At 44.1% G+C, this 26,724-nt stretch overlaps 2 protein-coding genes across 2 annotated transcripts in view; both read right to left on the reverse strand.

The window, feature by feature from the left end:
• Positions 1-1,109: 1,109 nt before the first annotated feature.
• On the reverse strand, positions 1,110-8,002 carry LOC135562382 (collagen alpha-2(V) chain-like). Its single transcript, XM_065004676.1, has 5 exons — positions 7,841-8,002; positions 5,781-5,890; positions 4,927-5,007; positions 4,571-4,753; positions 1,110-4,369 (listed from the first exon to the last, which is right to left on the reverse strand). The coding sequence occupies exons 1-5, from the start codon at positions 7,998-8,000 to the stop codon at positions 4,166-4,168; spliced, it is 738 nt and encodes a 245-aa protein (XP_064860748.1). The 5' UTR covers positions 8,001-8,002; the 3' UTR covers positions 1,110-4,165.
• Positions 8,003-8,035: 33 nt separating this feature from the next.
• LOC115147147 (collagen alpha-1(I) chain-like) overlaps positions 8,036-26,724 on the reverse strand; it is a 71,224-nt gene continuing 52,535 nt past the window's right edge. The window contains exons 26-58 of the mRNA XM_065004600.1: positions 26,581-26,625; positions 24,930-24,983; positions 24,630-24,683; positions 24,442-24,495; positions 24,227-24,280; positions 24,031-24,084; positions 23,853-23,897; positions 22,482-22,526; positions 22,202-22,309; positions 20,973-21,026; positions 20,692-20,745; positions 20,553-20,606; positions 20,351-20,458; positions 20,127-20,180; positions 19,662-19,769; positions 19,436-19,489; positions 18,984-19,037; positions 18,776-18,829; positions 18,613-18,666; positions 18,405-18,512; positions 18,146-18,199; positions 17,913-17,966; positions 17,620-17,673; positions 17,380-17,433; positions 17,132-17,185; positions 16,940-16,993; positions 16,714-16,767; positions 16,572-16,625; positions 9,682-9,735; positions 9,410-9,463; positions 8,792-8,809; positions 8,477-8,530; positions 8,036-8,167 (exon numbers count right to left, since the gene is read on the reverse strand). Of these exons, the coding sequence (XP_064860672.1) occupies positions 8,036-8,167; positions 8,477-8,530; positions 8,792-8,809; positions 9,410-9,463; positions 9,682-9,735; positions 16,572-16,625; positions 16,714-16,767; positions 16,940-16,993; positions 17,132-17,185; positions 17,380-17,433; positions 17,620-17,673; positions 17,913-17,966; positions 18,146-18,199; positions 18,405-18,512; positions 18,613-18,666; positions 18,776-18,829; positions 18,984-19,037; positions 19,436-19,489; positions 19,662-19,769; positions 20,127-20,180; positions 20,351-20,458; positions 20,553-20,606; positions 20,692-20,745; positions 20,973-21,026; positions 22,202-22,309; positions 22,482-22,526; positions 23,853-23,897; positions 24,031-24,084; positions 24,227-24,280; positions 24,442-24,495; positions 24,630-24,683; positions 24,930-24,983; positions 26,581-26,625 (2,013 nt within the window). The remainder of the gene's footprint in view (positions 8,168-8,476; positions 8,531-8,791; positions 8,810-9,409; positions 9,464-9,681; positions 9,736-16,571; positions 16,626-16,713; positions 16,768-16,939; positions 16,994-17,131; positions 17,186-17,379; positions 17,434-17,619; positions 17,674-17,912; positions 17,967-18,145; positions 18,200-18,404; positions 18,513-18,612; positions 18,667-18,775; positions 18,830-18,983; positions 19,038-19,435; positions 19,490-19,661; positions 19,770-20,126; positions 20,181-20,350; positions 20,459-20,552; positions 20,607-20,691; positions 20,746-20,972; positions 21,027-22,201; positions 22,310-22,481; positions 22,527-23,852; positions 23,898-24,030; positions 24,085-24,226; positions 24,281-24,441; positions 24,496-24,629; positions 24,684-24,929; positions 24,984-26,580; positions 26,626-26,724) is intronic.

Genomic DNA, 26,724 nt, shown 5'->3' on the forward strand with positions numbered 1-26,724 from the left:
ACTTGGTGGTGCACATGTAGCCAATAACCTGTTTTTGAGAAATGTAATCATCGAATATGCCCTTTTATTTATCCTACGGTTCTGACTTGGTGTACAGGGAGAACACTGTAAGAACAGCCCATGTTCTGAATTCTGTTGCTGTACATTTCAAAAGTGCTGAACAAATAGTTATATCGACTATGTTCGTCCTAGCTCGCTCATTAATGTCTTAATCGAAATTAGGGATTGCCTCTTATCCGCTCGTGGCTCCCTTAAGCCATAGTTTGTACGTCTCAATTGTCAGTAGAAACCACATTTGGCAAATCAAGTCAGCCATAACAGCAATGTTTTTTTGAAAGGCAGTAAATGAGGCTAAATGAACTGTTTCGCTGCCAGACAAGGCTCCGCTGATAGCCAGGTGTAGCAGTGGTAAGGTGTTGGGACTGCTGTTGGGGACAGCTTTATGTAGGATCTAACAGTTTGTGGGCACCGTTTGTCACCATTATTGTGCAATTCATGTATTGTTTAGTGTTGTGTTGTGTAGTGGCATTGCTGGCATGCATACCCCATGTTTGTTGTTGTTGCCCCACCAAGATTTAAATGCTAAAATTGCCAATGGTCAGAAGACGCAAGCCTCCTTATTATCCCTAGAATTTCCAAGAAAACAATTTCGAAAATCCAGTTTCACACTCGAAAATCCTAGGCTTACAGATAGGATCTTCATTTGATCACCTTTATGAGAACGTTCATGCAAGACAGGAAATGTCAAACTTGTAGTGTATTTAAAAAAGCTTCTGATGTTTGTCATTTTTAGACTCGATTTTACCGTACATTTTTTTAAATCAACCATACAAAAATGCCCATTAATTATACTCCACATAATAATTCACATTCCCTGTTGCTGCAGGATTATCTTCCTTCTGTAGCAACCTGGCTCAAATTAAGATTCTACATCTCTATGGAAACTGAAACCTTGTTTCCATTGTGGGAGGCAACATGTCTGCCTAGAGAGACTTAAGCACTTGGTTCCAGAATAAACTGCTTTACTTACAAGAAACCTTTTCTTTTCAAGAAACCTATAGTTTTTCGGGCTATAGTTGATCAAATTTGAAACAAAGCAAAGTACAGAATACTGATATGTGATTTTTTTTATTCAGCTGATACATTTCTTTGAATGAGCTGCTGCATTATACACAGGTATAAAAATGTCCAGCATATAATTTCAAGACAGTAATAACAAAATCTCAAATTATGAGGATTTGTACAAAACAAGAACTAAAAAGCACCAATGATCAGTCTCAGCCAGCTAAGGCAATCATGTTCAATGTTGATGTTAGGCTAGTAATTGCATGTGTTTAGGGTTGGATGAACCCCTATACACTGTTTTACAAAAACACCAACAGCCGTAGGAGCCTAAGGAATGTCATTACCTATCAGTGATCCAAGTGTGTACAGTGAAAAATACAATATTTTGCTGATAAAAATAAGCCCTACTGTACACTAGAAAGGACACTGTTCTTGTACTCCACATAGTGATGTCCACCCTTCTATGAAACATTTCTATCTGCAATGCTTGGAATGTTCTTCCTGGAGTTTGTTATGGGAGGTGGCTACTGATTGGAAGTTGAGTACTTATAAGACAGAACATTATACATGTTCCTAAATGCAAGCTACTGCATGCAAAGATACTGTATGTTCCCTGAGACCTTCCTGAATTCCATGTTCGTTGGTTGGCCATTACACATACACTACATGACCAAAAGTATATGGACACCTGCTCGTCGAACATCTCATTCCAAAATCATGGGCATTAATGTGGTGTAAGTCCCCCCTTTGCTGCTAAAACAGCCTTTACACTAGTTTCCAAAGTTGAATCGTCTAGAATGTCATCGTATGCTGTTGCGTTAAGCTTTCCCTCGCACTGGAACTAAGGGGCCTAGCCCAAACCATGAAAATCAGCCCCAGGCCATTATTTCTCATCCACCAAACTTTACAGTTGGCAATATGCTTTGGGGCAGGTAGCGTTTTCCTGGCATCTGCCAAACCCAGATTCATCCGTCGGACTTCCAGATGGTGAAGCGTGATTCATCATTCCAGAGAATGCATTTCCACTGCTCAAGAGTCCAATGGCGGCGAGCTTTACACCACTCCAGCCGACGCTTGGCATTGCGCATAGTGATCTTAGGCTTGTGTGAGGCAGCTCGGCCATGGAAACCCATTTCATGAAACTCCTAACAAACAGTTATTGTGCTTGTTGATTCCAGAGGCAGTTTGGAACTTGGTAGCGAGTGTTGAAACTGATGACAGACAATTTTTACACGCTTCAGCACTCGGTAGTCCTGTTTTGTGAGCTTGTATGGCCTACCACTTTGCGGCTGAGCCGTTGTTGCTCCTAGACGTTTCGACTTCACAATAACAGCATTTACATTTGACTGGGGCAGCTCTAGCAGGGCAGACATTTGACAAACTGACTTGTTGGAAAGGTGGCATCCTATGACAGTGCCATGTTGAAAGTCCCTGAGCTCTCCAGTAAGGCCATTCTACTGCCAATGTTTGTCTATGGAGATTGCATGGCGGTGTGCTCAATTTTATACACCTGTCAGCAACAGGTGTGGTTAAAATAGCCAAATCCACTCATTTGAAGGGGTGTCCACATACTTTGTATATATAGTGTGCATATGTAGGATCTTAATTTGAACCAGTTCGCTACAGGAGGAAAATAATCCTGCAGCAACATGAAATGTGAATTGTTATGTGGATTATAATTAATGGACATTAGTAGACTATAAGTTTGCAAATTCTCAGGACCAAAGGGTGTTCAAATTCAAGTTCCTACATAAGTATAGACAGACAATTACAATACTGAATTTCTTTATGATCAAAAATATGATGGAAAGAAATTAAATGCACTGCTCTCAATGGCCCATATTCACAAAGAGTCTCAGAGTAGGAGTGCTGATCCACAATCAGGTCCCCCGGTCCATATAATTATGATTAAAAGGCTAAACTGATCTGAGATCAGGTCCCCCGGTCCATATAATTATGATTAAAAGGCTAAACTGATCTGAGATCAGCACTCCTACTCTGAAACACTTTGTGAACACAGGCCAATAATGAACACCCACCTCTTGAGCAATCCTGGCATTGCTGAGCAGCTGCAGGGACAGGGTATGCTGCTTCTTCACTTAGGCTAATTGATTGAATGAAATGATGACTTGGAAAGCAATTGCCCAGTGCTAAAGTGCTTGGGCGGGAGAGCCAGCAGTCCAACATAATGCCTCTTTATTAGAACACCTGAAATAGATCTATAGCCCTTCAATTGAGTTATGTTTTGAATGCACGTAGTATATATCACGTAGTGTGCACAGCAGCTTCAGTGCCATGTTGAATATCAAGACGGCACCTGAGACTGTACCACAAGAATGAGCACTGATAATACGCGGTGCATGGCTTTTTACAAATAAAAAATAGGCCAGTAACTGTACAAATGTCAAGGATGGCTGAAATAGTTTTTTTTGTGCCTCCGTCACTGCCAACAGGGAGGGAATCAGTTAATTGCAAGAGATCAGGGTTTTAGAACAGGTTGGTCATTATCTAATCTAAAGAAACAAGTTAAACAACGCAAAAGCGAGTTCCTTGGCGCAGTGGTTTGTCAGTGAGCACCTTTGGGAAGGTCAGTGATGATCTATAGGACAACGTTAGCTGTGTCCACATTGGTGAGAGGTTGAATCCACTGCATCGGACACAAAACAGACCATTAGGGCATAGGACTGTTCATATACAAAATAGGTCGTAAAAAATCATAATAAACTGTTGCTGTGAAAACAAATGGAAAAAGATTTAAAAAATAACCATTTTATATAGAAATCAAAACAACATTATATAAATTATTCATTACATGATAAACGTCTCTGTAAACGAAAACACAATTGTCCGAAAGAACTTTGGAAATTGATGCACGCTCAAAGAGTAATTTATGTGGAGCCAGTCAATTAGAGAATTGATTGATCTCCACCAAAAATATCAAATGGAAAGAGGAGTGATGCCCTCACAAAATGCCAGAACGATTGATTCCCTTTGTCTTCTTGTTCTCCGGCTGTTTTGGGGTCCTGAACACAGTCTCTTATCCTCCCTCGGTGAGTCCAAGGGGGTGGGAAATGAGCCTATGTGCCCCATGTCTCCCTCTCTAGCTGAAACACACGGGCCCGATGGTGAAGCCAAACTCGCGCGTGACATTTCCGCCCCCGAACACAGCCACATCTCTCACAGGAAGCAGGTTGAGGTCCTCAAATTCAAACACAAACTCCCGCGGCTCCAGCGAGTCCACCTCATCTCCCGGCTGCCACAGCACAAACTCCCGCGGCTCCAGCGAGTCCACCTCATCTCCCGGCTGCCACAGCACAAACACAGAAAAACAATTACGCAGTTGGCCAAAAATAAACATCAGCGATCATGAAAAACTATATTTTAAAATCCTATTTCTCATACTTTATCTTTTGTGACATCCCATTGTCACTCTTAGCAAGGAGTGCATAACTCTAACGTATTTGTAAGTGAAATACTTAGTCAAATGACACAAAACCAAACTTACAATGCAGTCGTTAAGAGCTCCTAAGTAACTCTGTCTCCTTGTGTCTGTCAGGAACTTGACCTCCCTGGCTGTGTGGCCCAGTCTGTGTCCCGGGTGGCAGGTGTAGGTGATCTTCTGCAAGGCTCTCCAACTCTGCAACCTCAGGAAACGCATCTGGACCACATTGGCCCCTGGATAATAGAACTGCCAGTGGTGGCAGAAAGGGAGACATTATGCTTTAGAACTCTGCTATGAGAGACACATATAATACACTCAATTGATGCAGTTGCAATTGAATTAGCTTTCTGTTACTATAAATTGAATAGTTGACACTGGAGAGAGTATATTTCAGAGGAGAAGTAGAGAGAACTGACAACCTGAAATCCTTGTTCCTGTTTGCTGAGCCATTGGAACGAGCTGTCTGTCTCTGAATCCATAAGCCAGGCCTTCGTGGGCATCTTTAGGTATAAAACAATATGATGTATTATGAGTATGTTATTAAGTATAAATATGATTATGTATTATTGCAACGGTTTTCTTGAGTTGAAGGAGAGGCGGACCAAAACGCAGTGTAGTTATTATTCATGGTATTTTAATAAAGAAACTATACACGAATAGACTAACAAAACAAGAAATGTGAAAAACCAAAACAGCCCTATCTGGTGCAAACACAGAGACAGGAACAATCACCCACAAAACCCAACACCAAACAGGCTACCTAAATATGGTTCCCAATCAGAGACAATGACTAACACCTGCCTCTGATTGAGAACCATATCAGGCCAAACACACTAGACATGTAACATAGATCTCACCCTGACCAAACAAAACATAGAAACATACAAAGCTAACTATGGTCAGGGTGTGACAATTATGCGTATGGTATTAAGTATAAATATGATTGTGGATATTAGCTTGCAGGATCTGCTCAATTGTCAGATACACACTGGTCGATGGCATGAATTCTAAAAAGTTTACACTGATACCTGGAGGCATATTTAAAAATGTGTTTGTTGACAGTCTCTGTTCTTGATATTAGCATTTAGCTCAAAGGCAAAAAAAAAAATATAAATTGGATTCCCGTTAAAAATGGATTTATTCTCTGCTCGCCCAGACAGCATCTCATTATTCTGTAGCCATTTGTTGCAGGATTATTCCCACTGTTGGTTTGATAGAGAGGTGTGAGGGTGAGAGGTGAGATGTGTGGGGTACTGATGATGTTATTGTCTACCTGGGCGTCTCTGGGGTGAAGGCAGGTGTGTGCGGCTGTACCAGAGAAGTTGCAGTAGGCCAGGAGAGCATCAGCAGTGCTGCCCTGGTTAGGATCAATGTAATACATCCCTGTACAGACAAAGAGCAACCATCATCTCAGTGTATCCTCATTCTGACCTGTAACATTCATGTATATTCACTAGTCGTCATACGCTATGATGTGCAACAACACTCCTAAAGAGCTATGAGATCTTCCTCTGAGAACTAGCCATACAATGGATAACATTGTCTTTCTCTACCGTGCTTCTAATTTGCTTTGACAACTTGGGAGCCATGGGATTAGGATGCTGTGGCCATTAATGAGTATTTTCAAGCAGCACAAAGGGCTTTGGCTCACAGATAGATACAGTTGAAGTCGGAAGTTTACATACACCTTAGCCAAATACATTTAAACTCAGTATTTCACAATTCCTGACATTTATTCCTAGTAAAAATTCCCTGTTTTAGGTCAGTTAGGATCACCACTTTATTTTAAGAATGTGAAATGTCAGAATAATAGTAGAGAGAGAGAACGATTTATTTTGGCTATTATTTCTTTCATCACATTCCCAGTGGGTCAGAAGTTTACATACACTCAATTAGTATTTGGTAGCATTGCCTTTAAATTGTTTAACTTGGGTCAAACGTTTTGGGTAGCCTTCTACAAGCTTCCCACAATATGTTGGGTGAATTTTGGCCCATTCCTCCTGACAGAGCTGGTGTAAAGGAGTCAGGTTTGTAGGTGTCCTTGCACACACATGCTTTTTCAGGTCTGCCCACAAATGTTCTATAGGATTGAGGTCAGGGCTTTGTGACGACCACTCCAATACCTTGACTTTGTTGTCCTTCAGCCATTTTGCCACAACTTTGGAAGTATGCTTGGGGTCATTGTCCATTTGGAAGACCCATTTGCGACCAAGCTTTAACTTCCTGACTGATGTCTTGAGATGTTGCTTCAATATGTCCACATCATTTTCATTCCTCATGAAGCTATCTATTTTGTGAAGTGCACCAGTCGCTCCTGCAGCAAAGCACCCCCACAACATGATGCTGCCACCCCCGTGCTTCACGGTTGGGATGGTGTTATACGGTTTTCAAGCCTCCCCCTTTTTCCTCCAAATATAACAATGGTCATTATGGCCAAACAGTTCTATTTTTGTTTCATCAGACCAGAGGACATTTCTCCAAAAAGTATGATCTTTGTCCCCATGTGCAGTTGCAAACCATAGTCTGGCTTTATTATGGCGGTTTTGGAGCAGTGGCTTCTTCCTTGCTGAGCGGCCTTTCAGGCTATGTCGATATAGGACTCGTTTTACTGTTGATATAGATACTTTTGTACCTGTTTCCTCCAGCATCTTCACAAGGTCCTTTGCTGTTATTCTGGGATTGATTTTGCACTTTTCACACCAACGTACGTTCATCTCTAGGAAACAGAACGCGTCTCCTTCCTGAGTGGTATGACGGCTGCGTGGTCCCATGGTGTTTATACTTGCGTACTATTGTTCGTACAGATGAACGTGGTACCTTCAGGCATTTGGAAATTGCTCCCAAGGATGAACCAGACTTGTGGATGTCTACGATTGTTTTTCTGAGGTCTTGGCTGATTTCTTTTGATTTTCCCATGATGTCAAACAAAGAGGCACTGAGTTTGAAGGTAGGTCTTGAAATACATCCACAGGTACACCTCCAATTGATTCAAATGATGTCAATTAGTCTATCAGAAGCTTCTAAAGCCATGACATAATTTTCTGGATTTTTCCAAGCTGTTTAAAGGCACAGTCAACTTAGTGTATGTAAACTTCTGACCCACTGGAATTGGGTACAGTGAATTATAAGTGAAATATTCTGTCTGTAAACAATTGTTGGAAAAATTACTTGTGTCATGCACAAAGTTGATGTCCTAACCAACATGCCAAAACTATAGTTTGTTAACAAGACATTTGTGGAGTGGTTGAAAAACAAGTTTTAATGACTCCAACCTAAGTGTATGTAAACTTCTGACTTCAGCTGTACAATACAGGGATAGATAGGGTTTCTGACCACTGGTGTAATCGGGGTGGCAGAGCCGCAGCTCCAGGCAGGTGGTGGCAGGGTGCTCCTTGCTGCCGTCAGGGGGGTCCATCAGCAGCCTCAGGTCCTGGTGTAGAGAGTCCAGCAGGGTCTGGAGCAGGGGGTAGTTGGGCTTGTCTGACAGATACATCAGGTCCTACAATGGTGATGAGAACGATATGATCATTATGGAGTTATTCCTTCCACCACTTCATTTTGGGACACAGTCCTACTTGCCGAAGATGAATGACTTGCCTTGAGTTGAGTGAGGGTCAGATTCACTGAAGGACCTGGAAGTCCTGGGAGTCCAGGTGCCCCCTGAAACAAATGCAACAAAAAAAAGAGTGGGACTAGGGTTGTAAAATTCCAGTAACTTTCTCAAAATACCCAGGTTTTCCAGAAATATTCCTCAAATCGTGTGGGAATAAGCAGGAAATACGGGAATCCTCCAACAAGTATTTCTAGAAAATCTGGGAATTTTGGGAACATAATCAGAATTGTGTAACCCTAAGTGGGAGGTTATTGTGTGATGGATGCAATCTTTTTTTGTTGTTGTCTCTGTGGTCAATCTTCAGCATTTGACGAAATGTACTATTGACCATTACGTATGAAATCAGTGCCACTTACCGGCAGGCCCCTCTTACCAGGTTCCCCAGGATATCCCTCAAATCCTTTCAAACCCTATGGACATACAGGCCATATAGTGAGACGAGAGTGGATTTCTACCATTCCATACTTACTACGCCATATTCAAATGTAATTAGATAAGGAAATGCACACTATAGTACTATCCCACTACTTTCCCCTCTGTGTTTTCCATTGTGATGACATATGTGCTTGTGAATGTTTGCTTTCACTGTGAGAAAAAGCTAACACGCAGCTCTACGTGGGGTTTGGTTTTGAAATGTTGAGAAAACAAGAAACTCATTTGTTATATCATACCTTTTCTCCAAACAAACCCTACAGATCGAGAGAAGAAAAAGGAGATGAGTTTGAGTCGCAGGTCGGAAGCGCACCGCTCTGCACTAACAGCTGTTGCAACCTTGCAATGCCTTGACTCACTGCATTAGGATCACATTAGCTCCAGCTTCACTGCTTCTAAGAGCCGAGGCGATGGCGAGTTGAACAGAGTAATAATCTACAGCTAAACTCGGAGAGAACGGCAGAATGGCAGGACAGTCTGGTGAAAGTAAAGGAATGGACTTATATAAGAGTCTGCAATTTAAAAGGAATTCTAGGCATGATCATAATCATCATAATAACTTATTTTTAGGCCGAGTCTTGGTCTTGATGGTTAATGGACATGGGGGTTGTTAAGATATGTGGCTGAATGATGGACTTAGTGGTCTAGCGCTCGTTTGTCCTTGCAAAAGAACTATGATTTTACATTCCCTGTGCCCCAAATGGAACACATATTCCATATATAGTGCACTACTTTCAACCAGAGCCCTATGGACACTGGTCAAAAGTAGTGCACTACTTAAGTAATAGGGAGCCATTTGAGAGGATTGAAAGGGCTTGGGAAGGTATTTCTGAGATGATCCAGGAAGGGTTTCTTACAGGTAGTCCTGGCATCCCAGGTGTTCCTCTTGGCCCAGAAGGTCCGATATTCCCCTGGTTGGAAATAGTAGATCATGAAACGTTGATTAAAAAGTTATCAATGAATCTTTTCAGAAAGAAAAAGAAAGCAAAATAACTCTGATAGATCACTATTGGTTCAATGAGCCTCATGGCTTTTGGTAATTGTCACTAATGGCTATGGTGCTTATCGTAGAGAGTTCTTGCTATAGATGGTTTGAAAGGAAGAGTGTGTTGAGATAATGTTGTTTCACCTGATCTCCCTTTGGGCCTGTCTGTCCTGGCACCCCAACAGGACCCTGACTACCCTGTAAAACATACAGCTGGTCAGTCTGTTTGTCACAGCCCATGTCCTACTTACAGCATTATAGGCAACGTCACACTTCTGGAATGTTGACAAACCTGTCTGTCGTTTCTCTATGAGGTTAAACCTGACACCAAGGCTTGTTTGTCGTGTCTCAGAGTAGGAGTGTTGACCTAGGATAAGCTTTGCATTCCAGATTGACACCAAGGCTTGTTTGTCGTGTCTCAGAGTAGGAGTGTTGACCTAGGGATAAGCTTTGCATTCCAGATTGACACCAAGGCTTGTTTGTCGTGTCTCAGAGTAGGAGTGTTGACCTAGGGATAAGCTTTGCATTCCAGATTGACACCAAGGCTTGTTTGTCGTGTCTCAGAGTAGGAGTGTTGACCTAGGGATAAGCTTTGCATTCCAAATTGACACCAAGGCTTGTTTGTCGTGTCTCAGAGTAGGAGTGTTGACCTAGGATAAGCTTTGCATTCCAGATTGACACCAAGGCCTGTTTGTCGTGTCTCAGAGTAGGAGTGTTGACCTAGGATAAGCTTTGCATTCCAGATTGACAGAGTAGGAGTGTTGACCTAGGGATAAGCTTTGCCAGATTGACACCAAGGCTTGTTTGTCGTGTCTCAGAGTAGGAGTGTTGACCTAGGATAAGCTTTGCATTCCAGATTGACACCAAGGCTTGTTTGTCGTGTCTCAGAGTAGGAGTGTTGACCTAGGATAAGCTTTGCATTCCAGATTGACACCAAAGCTTGTTTGTCGTGTCTCAGAGTAGGAGTGTTGACCTAGGATAAGCTTTGCATTCCAGATTGACACCAAGGCTTGTTTGTCGTGTCTCAGAGTAGGAGTGTTGACCTAGGATAAGCTTTGCATTCCAGATTGACACCAAGGCTTGTTTGTCGTGTCTCAGAGTAGGAGTGTTGACCTAGGATAAGCTTTGCATTCCAGATTGACACCAAGGCTTGTTTGTCGTGTCTCAGAGTAGGAGTGTTGACCTAGGATAAGCTTTGCATTCCAGATTGACACCAAAGCTTGTTTGTCGTGTCTCGGAGTAGGAGTGTTGACCTAGGATAAGCTTTGCATTCCAGATTGACACCAAGGCTTGTTTGTCGTGTCTCAGAGTAGGAGTGTTGACCTAGGATAAACTTTGCATTCCAGATTGACACCAAGGCTTGTTTGTCGTGTCTCAGAGTAGAAGTGTTGACCTAGGATAAGCTTTGCATTCCAGATTGACACCAAGGCTTGTTTGTCGTGTCTCGGAGTAGGAGTGTTGACCTAGGATAAGCTTTGCATTCCAGATTGACACCAAGGCTTGTTTGTCGTGTCTCAGAGTAGGAGTGTTGACCTAGGGATAAGCTTTGCATTCCAGATTGACACCAAGGCTTGTTTGTCGTGTCTCAGAGTAGGAGTGTTGACCTAGGGATAAGCTTTGCATTCAGATTGACACCAATTCCAGAGTGTTGACCTAGGGATAGGATAAGCTTTGCATTCCAGATTGACACCAAGGCTTGTTTGTCGTGTCTCAGAGTAGGAGTGTTGACCTAGGATAAGCTTTGCATTCCAGATTGACACCAAAGCTTGTTTGTCGTGTCTCAGAGTAGGAGTGTTGACCTAGGATAAGCTTTGCATTCCAGATTGACACCAAGGCTTGTTTGTCGTGTCTCAGAGTAGGAGTGTTGACCTAGGGATAAGCTTTGCATTCCAGATTGACACCAAGGCTTGTTTGTCGTGTCTCAGAGTAGGAGTGTTGACCTAGGATAAGCTTTGCATTCCAGATTGACACCAAGGCTTGTTTGTCGTGTCTCAGAGTAGGAGTGTTGACCTAGGATAAGCTTTGCATTCCAGATTGACACCAAGGCTTGTTTGTCGTGTCTCAGAGTAGGAGTGTTGACCTAGGGATAAGCTTTGCATTCCAGATTGACACCAAGGCTTGTTTGTCGTGTCTCAGAGTAGGAGTGTTGACCTAGGGATAAGCTTTGCATTCCAGATTGACACCAAGGCTTGTTTGTCGTGTCTCAGAGTAGGAGTGTTGACCTAGGATAAGCTTTGCATTCCAGATTGACACCAAGGCTTGTTTGTCGTGTCTCAGAGTAGGAGTGTTGACCTAGGATAAGCTTTGCATTCCAGATTGACACCAAGGCTTGTTTGTCGTGTCTCAGAGTAGGAGTGTTGACCTAGGATAAGCTTTGCATTCCAGATTGACACCAAGGCTTGTTTGTCGTGTCTCAGAGTAGGAGTGTTGACCTAGGGATAAGCTTTGCATTCCAGATTGACACCAAGGCTTGTTTGTCGTGTCTCAGAGTAGGAGTGTTGACCTAGGATAAGCTTTGCATTCCAGATTGACACCAAGGCTTGTTTGTCGTGTCTCAGAGTAGGAGTGTTGACCTAGGATAAGCTTTGCATTCCAGATTGACACCAAAGCTTGTTTGTCGTGTCTCGGAGTAGGAGTGTTGACCTAGGATAAGCTTTGCATTCCAGATTGACACCAAGGCTTGTTTGTCGTGTCTCAGAGTAGGAGTGTTGACCTAGGATAAACTTTGCATTCCAGATTGACACCAAGGCTTGTTTGTCGTGTCTCAGAGTAGGAGTGTTGACCTAGGATAAGCTTTGCATTCCAGATTGACACCAAGGCTTGTTTGTCGTGTCTCAGAGTAGGAGTGTTGACCTAGGATAAGCTTTGCATTCCAGATTGACACCAAGGCTTGTTTGTCGTGTCTCAGAGTAGGAGTGTTGACCTAGGGATAAGCTTTGCATTCCAGATTGACACCAAGGCTTGTTTGTCGTGTCTCAGAGTAGGAGTGTTGACCTAGGGATAAGCTTTGCATTCCAGATTGACACCAAGGCTTGTTTGTCGTGTCTCAGAGTAGGAGTGTTGACCTAGGATAAGCTTTGCATTCCAGATTGACACCAAGGCTTGTTTGTCGTGTCTCAGAGTAGGAGTGTTGACCTAGGATAAGCTTTGCATTCCAGATTGACACCAAGGCTTGTTTGTCGTGTCTCAGAGTAGGAGTGTTGACCTAGGGATAAGCTTTGCATTCAGATTGACACCAAGGCTTGTTTGTCGTGTCTCAGAGTAGGAGTGTTGACCTAGGATAAGCTTTGCATTCCAGATTGACACCAAGGCTTGTTTGTCGTGTCTCAGAGTAGGAGTGTTGACCTAGGATAAGCTTTGCATTCCAGATTGACACCAAGGCTTGTTTGTCGTGTCTCAGAGTAGGAGTGTTGACCTAGGATAAGCTTTGCATTCCAGATTGACACCAAGGCTTGTTTGTCGTGTCTCAGAGTAGGAGTGTTGACCTAGGATAAGCTTTGCATTCCAGATTGACACCAAGGCTTGTTTGTCGTGTCTCAGAGTAGGAGTGTTGACCTAGGGATAAGCTTTGCATTCCAGATTGACACCAAGGCTTGTTTGTCGTGTCTCAGAGTAGGAGTGTTGACCTAGGATAAGCTTTGCATTCCAGATTGACACCAAGGCTTGTTTGTCGTGTCTCAGAGTAGGAGTGTTGACCTAGGATAAGCTTTGCATTCCAGATTGACACCAAGGCTTGTTTGTCGTGTCTCAGAGTAGGAGTGTTGACCTAGGATAAGCTTTGCATTCCAGATTGACACCAAGGCTTGTTTGTCGTGTCTCAGAGTAGGAGTGTTGACCTAGGATAAGCTTTGCATTCCAGATTGACCCCAAAGCTTGTTTGTCGTGTCTCGGAGTAGGAGTGTTGACCTAGGATAAGCTTTGCATTCCAGATTGACACCAAGGCTTGTTTGTCGTGTCTCAGAGTAGGAGTGTTGACCTAGGATAAACTTTGCATTCCAGATTGACACCAAGGCTTGTTTGTCGTGTCTCAGAGTAGAAGTGTTGACCTAGGATAAGCTTTGCATTCCAGATTGACACCAAGGCTTGTTTGTCGTGTCTCAGAGTAGGAGTGTTGACCTAGGATAAGCTTTGCATTCCAGATTGACACCAAGGCTTGTTTGTCGTGTCTCAGAGTAGGAGTGTTGACCTAGGGATAAGCTTTGCATTCCAGATTGACACCAAGGCTTGTTTGTCGTGTCTCAGAGTAGGAGTGTTGACCTAGGGATAAGCTTTGCATTCCAGATTGACACCAAGGCTTGTTTGTCGTGTCTCAGAGTAGGAGTGTTGACCTAGGATAAGCTTTGCATTCCAGATTGACACCAAGGCTTGTTTGTCGTGTCTCAGAGTAGGAGTGTTGACCTAGGATAAGCTTTGCATTCCAGATTGACACCAAGGCTTGTTTGTCGTGTCTCAGAGTAGGAGTGTTGACCTAGGATAAGCTTTGCATTCCAGATTGACACCAAGGCTTGTTTGTCGTGTCTCAGAGTAGGAGTGTTGACCTAGGATAAGCTTTGCATTCCAGATTGACACCAAGGCTTGTTTGTCGTGTCTCAGAGTAGGAGTGTTGACCTAGGATAAGCTTTGCATTCCAGATTGACACCAAAGCTTGTTTGTCGTGTCTCGGAGTAGGAGTGTTGACCTAGGGATAAGCTTTGCATTCCAGATTGACACCAAGGCTTGTTTGTCGTGTCTCAGAGTAGGAGTGTTGACCTAGGATAAGCTTTGCATTCCAGATTGACACCAAGGCTTGTTTGTCGTGTCTCAGAGTAGGAGTGTTGACCTAGGATAAGCTTTGCATTCCAGATTGACACCAAGGCTTGTTTGTCGTGTCTCAGAGTAGGAGTGTTGACCTAGGATAAGCTTTGCATTCCAGATTGACACCAAAGCTTGTTTGTCGTGTCTCGGAGTAGGAGTGTTGACCTAGGATAAGCTTTGCATTCCAGATTGACACCAAGGCTTGTTTGTCGTGTCTCAGAGTAGGAGTGTTGACCTAGGATAAGCTTTGCATTCCAGATTGACACCAAGGCTTGTTTGTCGTGTCTCAGAGTAGGAGTGTTGACCTAGGATAAGCTTTGCATTCCAGATTGACACCAAGGCTTGTTTGTCGTGTCTCAGAGTAGGAGTGTTGACCTAGGGATAAGCTTTGCATTCCAGATTGACACCAAGGCTTGTTTGTCGTGTCTCAGAGTAGGAGTGTTGACCTAGGATAAGCTTTGCATTCCAGATTGAAACCAAAGCTTGTTTGTCGTGTCTCGGAGTAGGAGTGTTGACCTAGGGATAAGCTTTGCATTCCAGATTGACACCAAGGCTTGTTTGTCGTGTCTCAGAGTAGGAGTGTTGACCTAGGATAAGCTTTGCATTCCAGATTGACACCAAGGCTTGTTTGTCGTGTCTCAGAGTAGGAGTGTTGACCTAGGATAAGCTTTGCATTCCAGATTGACACCAAGGCTTGTTTGTCGTGTCTCAGAGTAGGAGTGTTGACCTAGGATAAGCTTTGCATTCCAGATTGACACCAAAGCTTGTTTGTCGTGTCTCGGAGTAGGAGTATTGACCTAGGATAAGCTTTGCATTCCAGATTGACACCAAGGCTTGTTTGTCGTGTCTCGGAGTAGGAGTGTTGACCTAGGATAAGCTTTGCATTCCAGATTGACACCAAGGCTTGTTTGTCGTGTCTCAGAGTAGGAGTGTTGACCTAGGATAAGCTTTGCATTCCAGATTGACACCAAGGCTTGTTTGTCGTGTCTCAGAGTAGGAGTGTTGACCTAGGGATAAGCTTTGCATTCCAGATTGACACCAAGGCTTGTTTGTCGTGTCTCAGAGTAGGAGTGTTGACCTAGGATAAGCTTTGCATTCCAGATTGACACCAAGGCTTGTTTGTCGTGTCTCAGAGTAGGAGTGTTGACCTAGGGATAAGCTTTGCATTCCAGATTGACACCAAGGCTTGTTTGTCGTGTCTCAGAGTAGGAGTGTTGACCTAGGATAAGCTTTGCATTCCAGATTGACACCAAGGCTTGTTTGTCGTGTCTCAGAGTAGGAGTGTTGACCTAGGATAAGCTTTGCATTCCAGATTGACACCAAGGCTTGTTTGTCGTGTCTCAGAGTAGGAGTGTTGACCTAGGATAAGCTTTGCATTCCAGATTGACACCAAGGCTTGTTTGTCGTGTCTCGGAGTAGGAGTGTTGACCTAGGATAAGCTTTGCATTCCAGATTGACACCAAGGCTTGTTTGTCGTGTCTCAGAGTAGGAGTGTTGACCTAGGATAAGCTTTGCATTCCAGATTGACACCAAGGCTTGTTTGTCGTGTCTCAGAGTAGGAGTGTTCAGCATTCCAGATTGACACCAAGGCTTGTTTGTCGTGTCTCAGAGTAGGAGTGTTGACCTAGGGATAAGCTTTGCATTCCAGATTGACACCAAGGCTTGTTTGTCGTGTCTCAGAGTAGGAGTGTTGACCTAGGATAAGCTTTGCATTCCAGATTGAAGTCGATGGTGTTAAGGGTTCGTTTCTTACGTCCTTCTTTGTCAATCATTGGTTCATCGGTGAAATTAGCATTAGTACAATATCTTCAATAAAATCATTCAAAAACCTTTATTAATGCAATTGCAGACAGAGGTTGACAAACAGGAACATAGCACGGCTGTTTCTGAGTAAGTTCTGCCTCCAACAAAAGGTCTCCAGTTGTTTCATTAAACCCTGAGTCGCGCCCTGATGATGTCACTGCCTACGTCATCATCCTCTACTCCTGGGACCAGAACCAATGAATAAATATACTGTTAATCCGTAGTCTAAAACCCTATAAATGTCTTATAACCCCTCCCCTTCTGTTCATAAAACATAAGCATAATCAATTATTCTGATACATCAAACATTTGTACAGCCCCAAATCATGACTGCTAGGTGAACCCTGACAATGGACAGGCGGGGGACCTGATCCTCGATCAGCACTCCTAGTCTGAGACGTTTTATGAATACCAGACATTTTTCAATCAAAACGTACCTTTAGGCCATCACCCCCTGGCGGACCGAGCGGCCCTATGTCCCCTTTCTCTCCCTGTAGGGGGGGACATATATGGTAAATAAGGTTTCCCAATGCAACTCTCGCTGATTCACTAGTATCAATAATTAAATTCTATTCCTACCTTGCTCCCTTTGTCACCCTGATGCCCTCCGTCTCCTCGCGAGCCTGGGATTCCCTGAGAGAGAAAAGACGTCAGCTGTGTATCGATCATCAGCCGACCTAAAGCATTATCATGTAACGACGCTTTACTCTTATAAAACAATACTGCTCACAGTGAAGTGCATCGGAGGCTATCTCTGCCTGCGATTGAATGATGAAATGAAACAGTATCAATCTGTTGGACTTACTATAGACCCTGCCCATCCTGGATGACCAATCAATCCCACATTTCCCCTTTTCCCCTGTAGGAATGACAGGACACAACGTTCGTGCACACCATGATATGTATGATATACAGCATGGTTAAGAGATTGGAGTGTGGGGTGTGTGTGTGTGTGTGCATGTGCGTGTGTGACCCTTCACATCACCCGACCTCTGACCTTTGGTCCCCTCTCTCCTCTTGTGCCCCTGATTCCAGCCTTGCCTCTTTTGCCCTGTGAATGTTTACAATGTCGGTGAACGAGGCAAGGGTAAAACACACGGACACATCTCGGTCGTGTCCTTAATGACACCCTATTCCCTTTGTAGTGAGCTACTCCCTCATCTTTCATTCATGAACCTGGATCATCTATTTTCCCCTTTTTATTCACACTGTGCAATTTAACGGATTGAAGGAGGGAGCCCTCACCCTCCTTCCGATGTGACCTGTCTTTCCAGGTGATCCATCTCTGCCGTCATCTCCCTGTTGAGCAAACACAGCATCAACAAACAGGAGGATATAATCTAGCCTCTGTGTGCACTTGTGCCCCAGAGAGGTGAGCTGAATGCAGGCCAGTGCCAGACTTGAGATTGGGTTTCACAGTACAAAGAGGAGAAGGAATGAGAAAAGGATAATAGAGAGATGAGAGATGGAGCATCTTGATCTCACCTTCTCTCCTTTCAGTCCCTGTTGTCCCTCAGGTCCTTGGCTTCCCCTGACACCCTGCAACATTCAACACAATAGAATGACGTTAAGAAACATCCACGATGTCAGAGATGATCAGGTTGAAGACATATAGGCGACCTTCTGGTAGTGCTGTTAGTTTTACATACAGAAGATGACCATTTGACACTGCTTGAGTCCTCATTATCGGCTAGACAACAAACCCATAGGGAAACCCGCTGCTATAGGAGCCTAATGCAGTTACATCATCCATGGCATCCCTGTGTCTGTGTACTCACCAGCACCCCAAGGGGACCTTCTGGCCCCTGGGCTCCCACTTCACCCTGTGGCCCCTGTTGTGGGAGAGGAGACAATAACAAACAGGGAAGAATGAAGCCGAAGCAAATAGTATGTCTTTGAGGAAAGATTTTTCTAGCCGGAGTGCCTGACATGTTTGACTTGACAATGAGCAACAGAGTTGGCAAGTGCACAAACAGATCTGGGACCAGACTAAGATGTCGCTGCTCTTTACCTCTAAACCAGGAAGTGCTGGTGGCCCTCTGATGCCCGGCAGACCGTCGAGCCCCTACAGAGACCAATACAAAATCAAATACCTTGAAGACTTATCTATTTCTGATTAATTGCATGGTAGAGTATATTATGAAAATTACATTTATAATAAAACCAGACATTGAATTGGGGTTAAATGGGGCACTGTCTATTTCACCTGAACTGATGTGTTGCTTTAGGGGCCTAAAGGCCAAACTGGCAGCAACAATGAATGTGCTCACCTGTTCTCCTGGCTCGCTTGATTCCCCTGGCTCCCCTTTGTCTCCGTCTGGCCCTGGCTCACCTTTATGGCCCAAGTCTCCCTCAGGCCCAACCTTCCCAACTGGACCCTGCAATATACACCACACCAGCACATGGATAATGCTACTCGTAGGGGAATCACTGGGAATATGGCTGACTTGACTAGACGGTGGTCTAAAAGACACAGACCTGTGCTCCTGGCTTCCCCGGGTCACCTCTGACCCCTGAGACTCCAGCCACCCCCTGAGAATACAATAACAAGAAAACATGCATTTATACCAAAAGGACAAATGCCATTCACCCTGCATACAATATCAGTACTGTAGTAATTAGGTTTTGAAGCGACTGTTACCGGAGGCCCTATTCTGCCAGGTTGTCCGATGGTTCCGCCAGACCCAGACTGGCCCTAGAGAAAGAGAGAGACAGAGAAATCAGATGGGAATTACAGATCTGCTCTGAAGTAATTGCTTGGATTTTTTGGGGTAGTGGAAGCGTTTAGCATTTCCCTGTCCTGAATTGCTCCTCCATTTGATGTGCAGGCCAGGGAATCAAGTCATTACCTTCTCTCCTTCAGGTCCATCTGGCCCTGGAGGCCCCCTGGGGCCCATGATACCCTGAGAAGAAGCAGAAGAGACCAATGAATCACCGTCACCCTGACAACACTATGTCCAACCGTGTTTCCTCAATTCCTCCCATCCTATCTCCTCGCCTCCTTCTCAACCCTATTGGAGGACTAGATTCAAGGTCCCTTCAGGTCTTCTTCTCCAATCAGTTTTGAGAAAGAAGCAAAAAAAGAGGATGTGAGCAATCGAGGAAGGATAAATTGAGAAAGAGCCTAACAGTGCAGAGAAGTCTAATCTATATATATGCTCATTGGACATTGATAAATTTGAGTTAATGTCAACAAGAAACGTAGAACTTTGAGTGACATATACTGTAGTAGTATCTGGTCAATACTTGTCAGAGAAAAACACGTACATTTCATTGACATAAATATCGCTTCCTGACTCACCTGTAGCCCTGACAAGCCTGCGGGTCCTATTTCTCCCATAAATCCTGGCTGACCCTGGTGGACACAGCACAGAGGTGGAGCATCAGTCATCAAATTGATCACCCAAAGCCACATCTCAAAAATCACATTGAAAATCACTTCAGTTGATTCCATTTGATGGTTTCAATGTGTGTTGAACATAAGCTAGAATGTGCAGCTCATTATGTATTGTCATCTGAACACTCACCATAAGTCCGATATGGGCCTTTTCTCCCTTTGGTCCCTTCTCCCCATTCTCCCCCAGCGCCCCCCATGGACCATTCCGCCCTGTTGGCCCCAGAGGTCCCACATCACCCTGCAAATAACAGCCATGTCAGTCAGACATCACCATGATGTCATTTCAACCACATTTCAACCTGTTTGTAATTATGGGTAGGCCGTCATTGTAAATAAGAATTTGTTCTTAACTGACTTGCCTAGTTAAATAAAGGTTCAATTAAAATTAAGAAATAATTTCAACAAATGTTCAACTTTGTTTGTAATGATGTAATTTTAACCAGTTTTCAACCTGTTTTGTAACCACTACCCACCCCCTCTATGGCCCTGTCAATAATTAGTGTCCAATGCAATAGATATGAATAGAATAGATATGCAGTATACATACAGCACATTCACATTGATGCTGTGTGCTGAAAAGTCAGTGTTTGTTTACCTTCTCCCCTTTGAAACCTGGACCACCAGCATCGCCAGTAGGTCCGACATCACCCTAAGAACCAAAGGAGACATCTCAAGAGTTACACCGCAGAGTATATTGTATGGTCTTGTTGTGTGTATTGATGCTTAGGTAAAGGGGTATGTACTACAGTAAGTGCACACAATCTACAGGTGATGGTTCAGGTGGGTAGAGTAGACGTCAACTGACAAAGGCATGCTCACCTCTTTTCCCATTTGTCCATGAGAGCCTTGCAACCCTTTGAGCCCCTGTAGACCTCGATCTCCGGGCTGCCCTGGAGGACCAAACTTCCCACAAGGCCCTAGGTCCCCCTAGAATACATGTGAAGTAGAAGAAGTATTGAGAGGTGAAAGATATATTTAAACCATGTGTTTGTAGAGGCATCATTGTGTCAGTATCCCTGACCTGTTCCCCTTTCGTTCCTGGTGGCCCCTCTAACCCTGATTGGCCAGGAGTACCCTGGAAACAGGAAACGGAAGAGAACTATCAGAAAACGCACCTGCCTGAAACATTAGACTTCCTATTGGAAGTGTGTTCAACCAACCTGTTCCCCATCCAGTCCCGAAGGACCGAGATCACCAGGAGGTCCCAGCATACCCTGTCGTGTTCCAAGAACAGTGTGGTTTAACACACAGCACATCAAACATCGCTAGATCATATTTAGGGTTGCAGAATTACGGCAACTTTTCCAAATCAGTAGGAATAAGCAGGAAATCCGGAATCCTCCAACTAGGATATCTTGAAAACCGGAACATTTTGGGGAAAGTTACCAGAGTTTTGCATTCCTAGACATATTATTGTCATCATTATATTTGCTGTACTTACCATTTCTCCTCTTTCCCCTGCTGGTCCTATGAGTCCACCAGCACCTGAAATTCCCTGGGAATTGGACCACATAGAGTTTAAAACAGTGGACAACACAGCACACTGAAACATGGCTAAAGAGCTGCGCTTGGTATCCCAAACCATGCCAAATAAGCATCCGATGGGCAACGAATCGTAAGCCATCTAATCAATTACGAATACATTGATTGATTTCACCTACTGAACCCTGACAAGAAATCCATCCAACAGGCATCAATGTCCCATACGAGATTATACAGAGGTTCTAGAGCAGGGGTGTCAAACTCATTTCGCATCGTGGGCCACATACGGCCTAGGGAGATGTCAAGTGGGCCGGACCATTAAAATTATACCATACTCTGCTACACTGCTCCACGAAATTGAAAATTTATGGAGTTGTATGAACAGTAGAATTCCATCACACAACTTTTGTTTTGAAGCTGCTGACTAACATTAAAGTGCACATTTTTTAAATCACCACAGTAAGGATTCATCTTCACAGAGCTGTATTCTTTCAATGCAAACAGTATCTAAGGCAGCATTTTAAAGGTGTTAGTCTAGTCTGGACTTGTATTTGTTCCTGAAACTTGGCATCTTTTGGCCTGTACAAGTGCATCAACACCAGGTGTCATGTCCTGACTAGCTGTCACTTTCACTTTTTGTCACTTGTGATAAGTCTCGTAGTGGCGTCGAATATTATATTCCTTCAATACCGAAACTTGTTGCAAACACACCAAGCACGAAGGTTTTCCGTGCATCTCTGTAAATAAATAGGACGTGGTCCATTTTTCTTTGAAAATTCTACACTCCTTATCTACTTTTCTCCGTTTGGATAACGACATTTTGGCTAATGAGGGTGTAGCGGAGAGGTAGAGACCAAGGTATTAACAACGTCGTAACAAGCAGCAGATGGCGCATTGATACCGTCTGCTGTTTTCAGTCTGTCTCAGTGATGCGGCTTGTCTTCTACTCTGATGGAAAGAGTGCGCCCCTTAGCGGATAATCCATGAATTGCAGCGAATTAAAAATATTAATTCCATGTCTTTTATGCATTTTTTCCACTTTCAAATTATCCTGCGGGCCTGATCGAACCTCCTTGGGGGCCGGTTCCGGCCCGCGGGCCGTATGTTTGACACCCCTGTTCTAGAGGTTACGGTCCTCAGAGGTTGTTTAGAGGAGAAGAGAGCATCGGCTGGAAAGTACCCACTCACTGGGGTTCCTGCTGGTCCGCCAGGACCTTGTGTCCCCGGAGGCCCTCTGCTTCCCCTGGGCCCCGGCTTCCCTGTCCCTCCATCTGAACCCTGCAGACCCGGGGGTCCCTGGAACACACAGGTGAGTATTGGTCTTGTTCCCATTGTATATTGTGTCTACACTTTTGGTCTAGCCAAGCATGACTAACTGTACATTGACAGTGTATTATAGAGCATGGATATGTAAGAACATTTTGACTGTTGATGGAGTGGTGATAAGGCCTGTTCTGCTTTAACTCACCTGTAGGCCCTCTGACCCTGTGGGTCCCAGATCCCCCAGCCGACCCTTACGAGAAAACCATGAGAGATCATTAAGGAGGAAAAGTATGGACTACAAAATACAGCCAATGACCATCGCATTGCGGATTGATTTTTCAAAGGAGATATTTGGGAAATGTAGTTCTGGTATTGGACACTTCTTTGGACACTGTGTTAACTAACCTCCAGAAGAGCTTCAATGCCATACAACTCTCCTTCCGTGGCCTCCAACTGCTCTTAAATGCAAGTGAAACTAAATGCATGCTCTTCAACTGATCGCTGCCCGCATCTGCCAGCCGTCCAGCATCACTACTCTGGACGGCTCTGACTGAATACGTGGACAACTACAAATACCTATGTGTCTGGTTAGACTGTAAATTCTCCTTCCAGACTCACTTGAAACATCTCCAATCCAAAATTAAATCTAGAATCGGCTTCCTATTTCGCAACAAAGCCTCCTTCACTCATGCTGTCAAACATACCCTCGTAAAACTGACCATCCTACCGATCCTCGACTTCGGCGATGTCATTTACAAAATAGCCTCCAACACTCACAGTGCCATCCGTTTTGTCACCAAAGCCCCATATACTACCCACCACTGCGACCTGTACGCTCGCGTTGGCTGGCCCTCACTTCATACTCGTCTCCAAATCCACTGGCTCCAGGTCATCTACAAGTCTTTGCTAGGTAAAGCCCCGTCTTATCTCAGCTCACTGGTCACCATATCAGCACCCACCCGTAGCACGCACTCGAGCAGGTATATCTCACTGATCACCCCCAAAGCCAATTCTTCCTTTGGCCCCCTTTCCATCCAGTTCTCTGCTGCCAATGACTGGAACGAACTGCAAAAATCACTGAAGCTGGAGACTCATCTCTCTCACTAGCTTTAAGCACCAGATATCAGAGCAGCTCACAGACCACTGCACCTGTACATAGCCCATCTGTAAATAGCCCATCCAACTACCTCATCCCCATACTGTATTTATCTTGCTCCTTTGCACCCCAGTATCCCTACTTGCACGTTCATCTTCTGCACATCAATCACTCCAGTGTTTAATTGGTATATTGTAAATATTTCGCCACTATGGCCTATTTTATTGCTTTACCTCCCTTATCTTACCTCATTTGCACAGACTGTATATATACTTTTTTCTACTGTGCTATTGATTGTATGTTTGTTTATTCCATGTGTAACTCTGTGTTGTTGTATGTGTCGAACTGCTTTGCTTTATCTTGGCCAGGTCGCAGTTGTAAATGAGAACTTGTTCTCAACTAGCCCACCTGGTTAAATAAAGGTGAAACAAAAAAAAGAAATAAAAATTGATTGACCAATGTGTTTGAGGTTGATCTCACCTGAGGTCCTGGAGGGCCTCTCTCCCCAGGAAGTCCTGATAAACCCTATAAAATACAGCCCAGTCAGCACAGGCTCGATACACCCATCACCCAAACTAATGCCCGACTCAATGAAGTTGTCCACAAGGACTTGTCACATACAGTATGTGGACTTGTCAATAACAGCACAGTTACTTACTGGAGGTCCAGGCTTCCCAGAAGGACCAGGCAGGCCTCTCACACCTGTCTCTCCCTGAGACACAAATACACAGTCAGTCGCAATAACGACTAAACATTTCAAAGGAACTACACATAGAAACATGTGATGCTGGTGCAGGTCTGGTATGGTCGTTTGGAATAATCACTGACTACATAATTCATATGCGTGTCCTTACCCTCTCTCCCATGTGACCAGTTGTACCACGCATTCCCACGTTACCCGGGAAACCCTGGGGGCAAGAGAGACACGGGAGTGGTAATATAAGGACGTTGCACACACACACACACACACACACGCACGCGCACAAGCACACACAAGGACAAAACAGAGACATTCTCAGTGTGCTGATCAAACCCTTGGCCCTGTACGCCCGACGGAAGCATCACTTACATACGTGCCTACTGAGCCCTGAGGGCCCTCCACACCTTCCTTCCCAGTGAAGCCCTGATGGAGAGACACAGCGTCACACACACACACACACACACACACACACACACACACACACACACACACTCACGGTTCAAAGTTGTCCTATTGAGAATCACATCAACCACTTTCGTGTTAAATTTGTCACTCACCCTCTCTCCCAGCGGCCCAGGGATACCTGTTGGTCCTATCCGTCCAGGTGTGCCCTGTCAATGAGACAGCAGTCACTCACACTGCACGCTGTGTGTGCAGATGGCCTCAGTCCCCAACACTAACTCTGTTCATGGCTCATCATTGCAGCTAGTCATTGATTATATATATATGTATATATGTCAGATCATTGTGCATGTCTATGATAGTAATATCCTCAAATCAATGTCCTATGATTGTTGGTGGAACACAATAACTTAAAGTGTCTGATTGGAATAAACTTTGAGGCTTTCTAGACTCACCGGAGGTCCTGAGGGGCCGTCTGGACCTGGCTCTCCAGCAATGCCCTGGAATCCCTTGATGAAGGACAAGGACGGCGAAAGAGTGATGGAAAGAGTAAGAGGAGAATGAGAGAATGATGGAGAGAGGAAGAAAGAGGAGAGCTTATCGCATGGGGTGTACTCGATGAGAACATTCAAATGCAAATAAAAAACTCATTGGAATTGATTACATATAATACAATTAAAATGTTTGCACGATGCTGTGAGTCCATTCAGTGTTTAACTGAGTTTACAAATGTTTTGCTATTCAGCTGTTTAATCTACCGCTTAATGACTTTGTAATCATGAGTTAATTGGACCAACTATATGCAGGCTATTCAGTAATTATGCCTCTGGTACAGAGGTTAACTGTACCCAATTTAATGGGCTACCTCGTCCATCTTTGTTATATTACCACCTAATAATGTAAACATCAACAATGGAGTAATGTCTATGTTCCTGCAAGGAACATTAAATCAAAGAACAACTTTCAGCTATCTAAATTGAAAATCTAACATTTTTATTTGTGTTTTTTATGGATACGTTGATGATGGCAGTGGCACATAACTTTATCAAATGGATCATCAATTGGTGATAATGCCCACATGCCAAATCATTTATCATCCCTCTTCCTCTGCTCCCTTCTCCTTTTTCCCCGTAGTGTTCTCGCTGCCTGGTGAGGAGTCTATATTTAGGCCCGGGGGGGGGGGGGGGGGGGGTATATGACCAATATACCACGGCTAAGGGCTGTTATGCAACACGGAGTGTCTGCATGCAGTCCTTAGCTGTGGTATATTGGCGATACACAAACCCCCGAGGTGCCTTATTGCTTTTATAAACTGGTTACCAACGTAATTAGAAAAGTAAAAATAAAATGTTTGTCATACCTGTGGTATACGGTCTGATACACCACGGCTTTCAACCAATCAGCATTCAGGGCTAAAACCACCCAGTTTATAATACAGTATATAGCTGAGGTTGAAATACATTACACTGGCCAGATCACAGACCCTCTGGAGGTGACTGACTGGGCTAGAAACCACTTTCACGCCTCCTCATATTATATTATCCACACCCCACACACTCATATGTTTATGTGAGAGTGCGTGTGTGTGTGTGAATGCACAGGTGTGTGTGTGTGCTCGTGCGTGGGACACCATCAGTGTGTGTGGCGGTGATGCAATATCACTAACCTACGCCCTCACACTGCTGAACCTTTTACAGCTCCCATTTACAAGCATGGAGAGACACCCGATATCGTTAACTAGCTTCGGTAGCAAGTACTTTTCTGCCCTATGAATTTTTTTGGGGGGCCTAGTCTGCGTTTGTTGTGATTGCCTGGTCACAAAATCATATAAAACCCATCATATATTTCAGGGGTGTCCTATAAAATGTGACACGGTGTTTTGATTTGCTTTGCTTCAGCACCTCGCCCTGCCCGGTCAAAAATAGCTGAGCTGGGAGAATTACAGTGTATCATTGACCAACCAATGAATTGAAACATAATGAGACTGACCACAAGAAGTCCTTAGAGTTACTAGGTCTCATAGTGACCTTTACGTGAACCACGTGTATTGAGTATGAGTCTCTACGATAAGCCTATGTATACTGTTAAAGCATCTTCTTGGTTTACCTTTAGGCCTTTACTGCCAGCTATTGCCACCGAACCAGAGAGACCCTGCAACACATGAGAAACGAGTGTCAACTCAATAGACACCAACAGAGGTCATGCACTGTATACACAAGCATTAGTGTGAATAAGAGACATAGCGCTGAA

The sequence above is a fragment of the Oncorhynchus nerka genome, linkage group LG19, assembly GCF_034236695.1.
Source record: "Oncorhynchus nerka isolate Pitt River linkage group LG19, Oner_Uvic_2.0, whole genome shotgun sequence".
NCBI classification, from domain to species: domain Eukaryota; kingdom Metazoa; phylum Chordata; class Actinopteri; order Salmoniformes; family Salmonidae; genus Oncorhynchus; species Oncorhynchus nerka.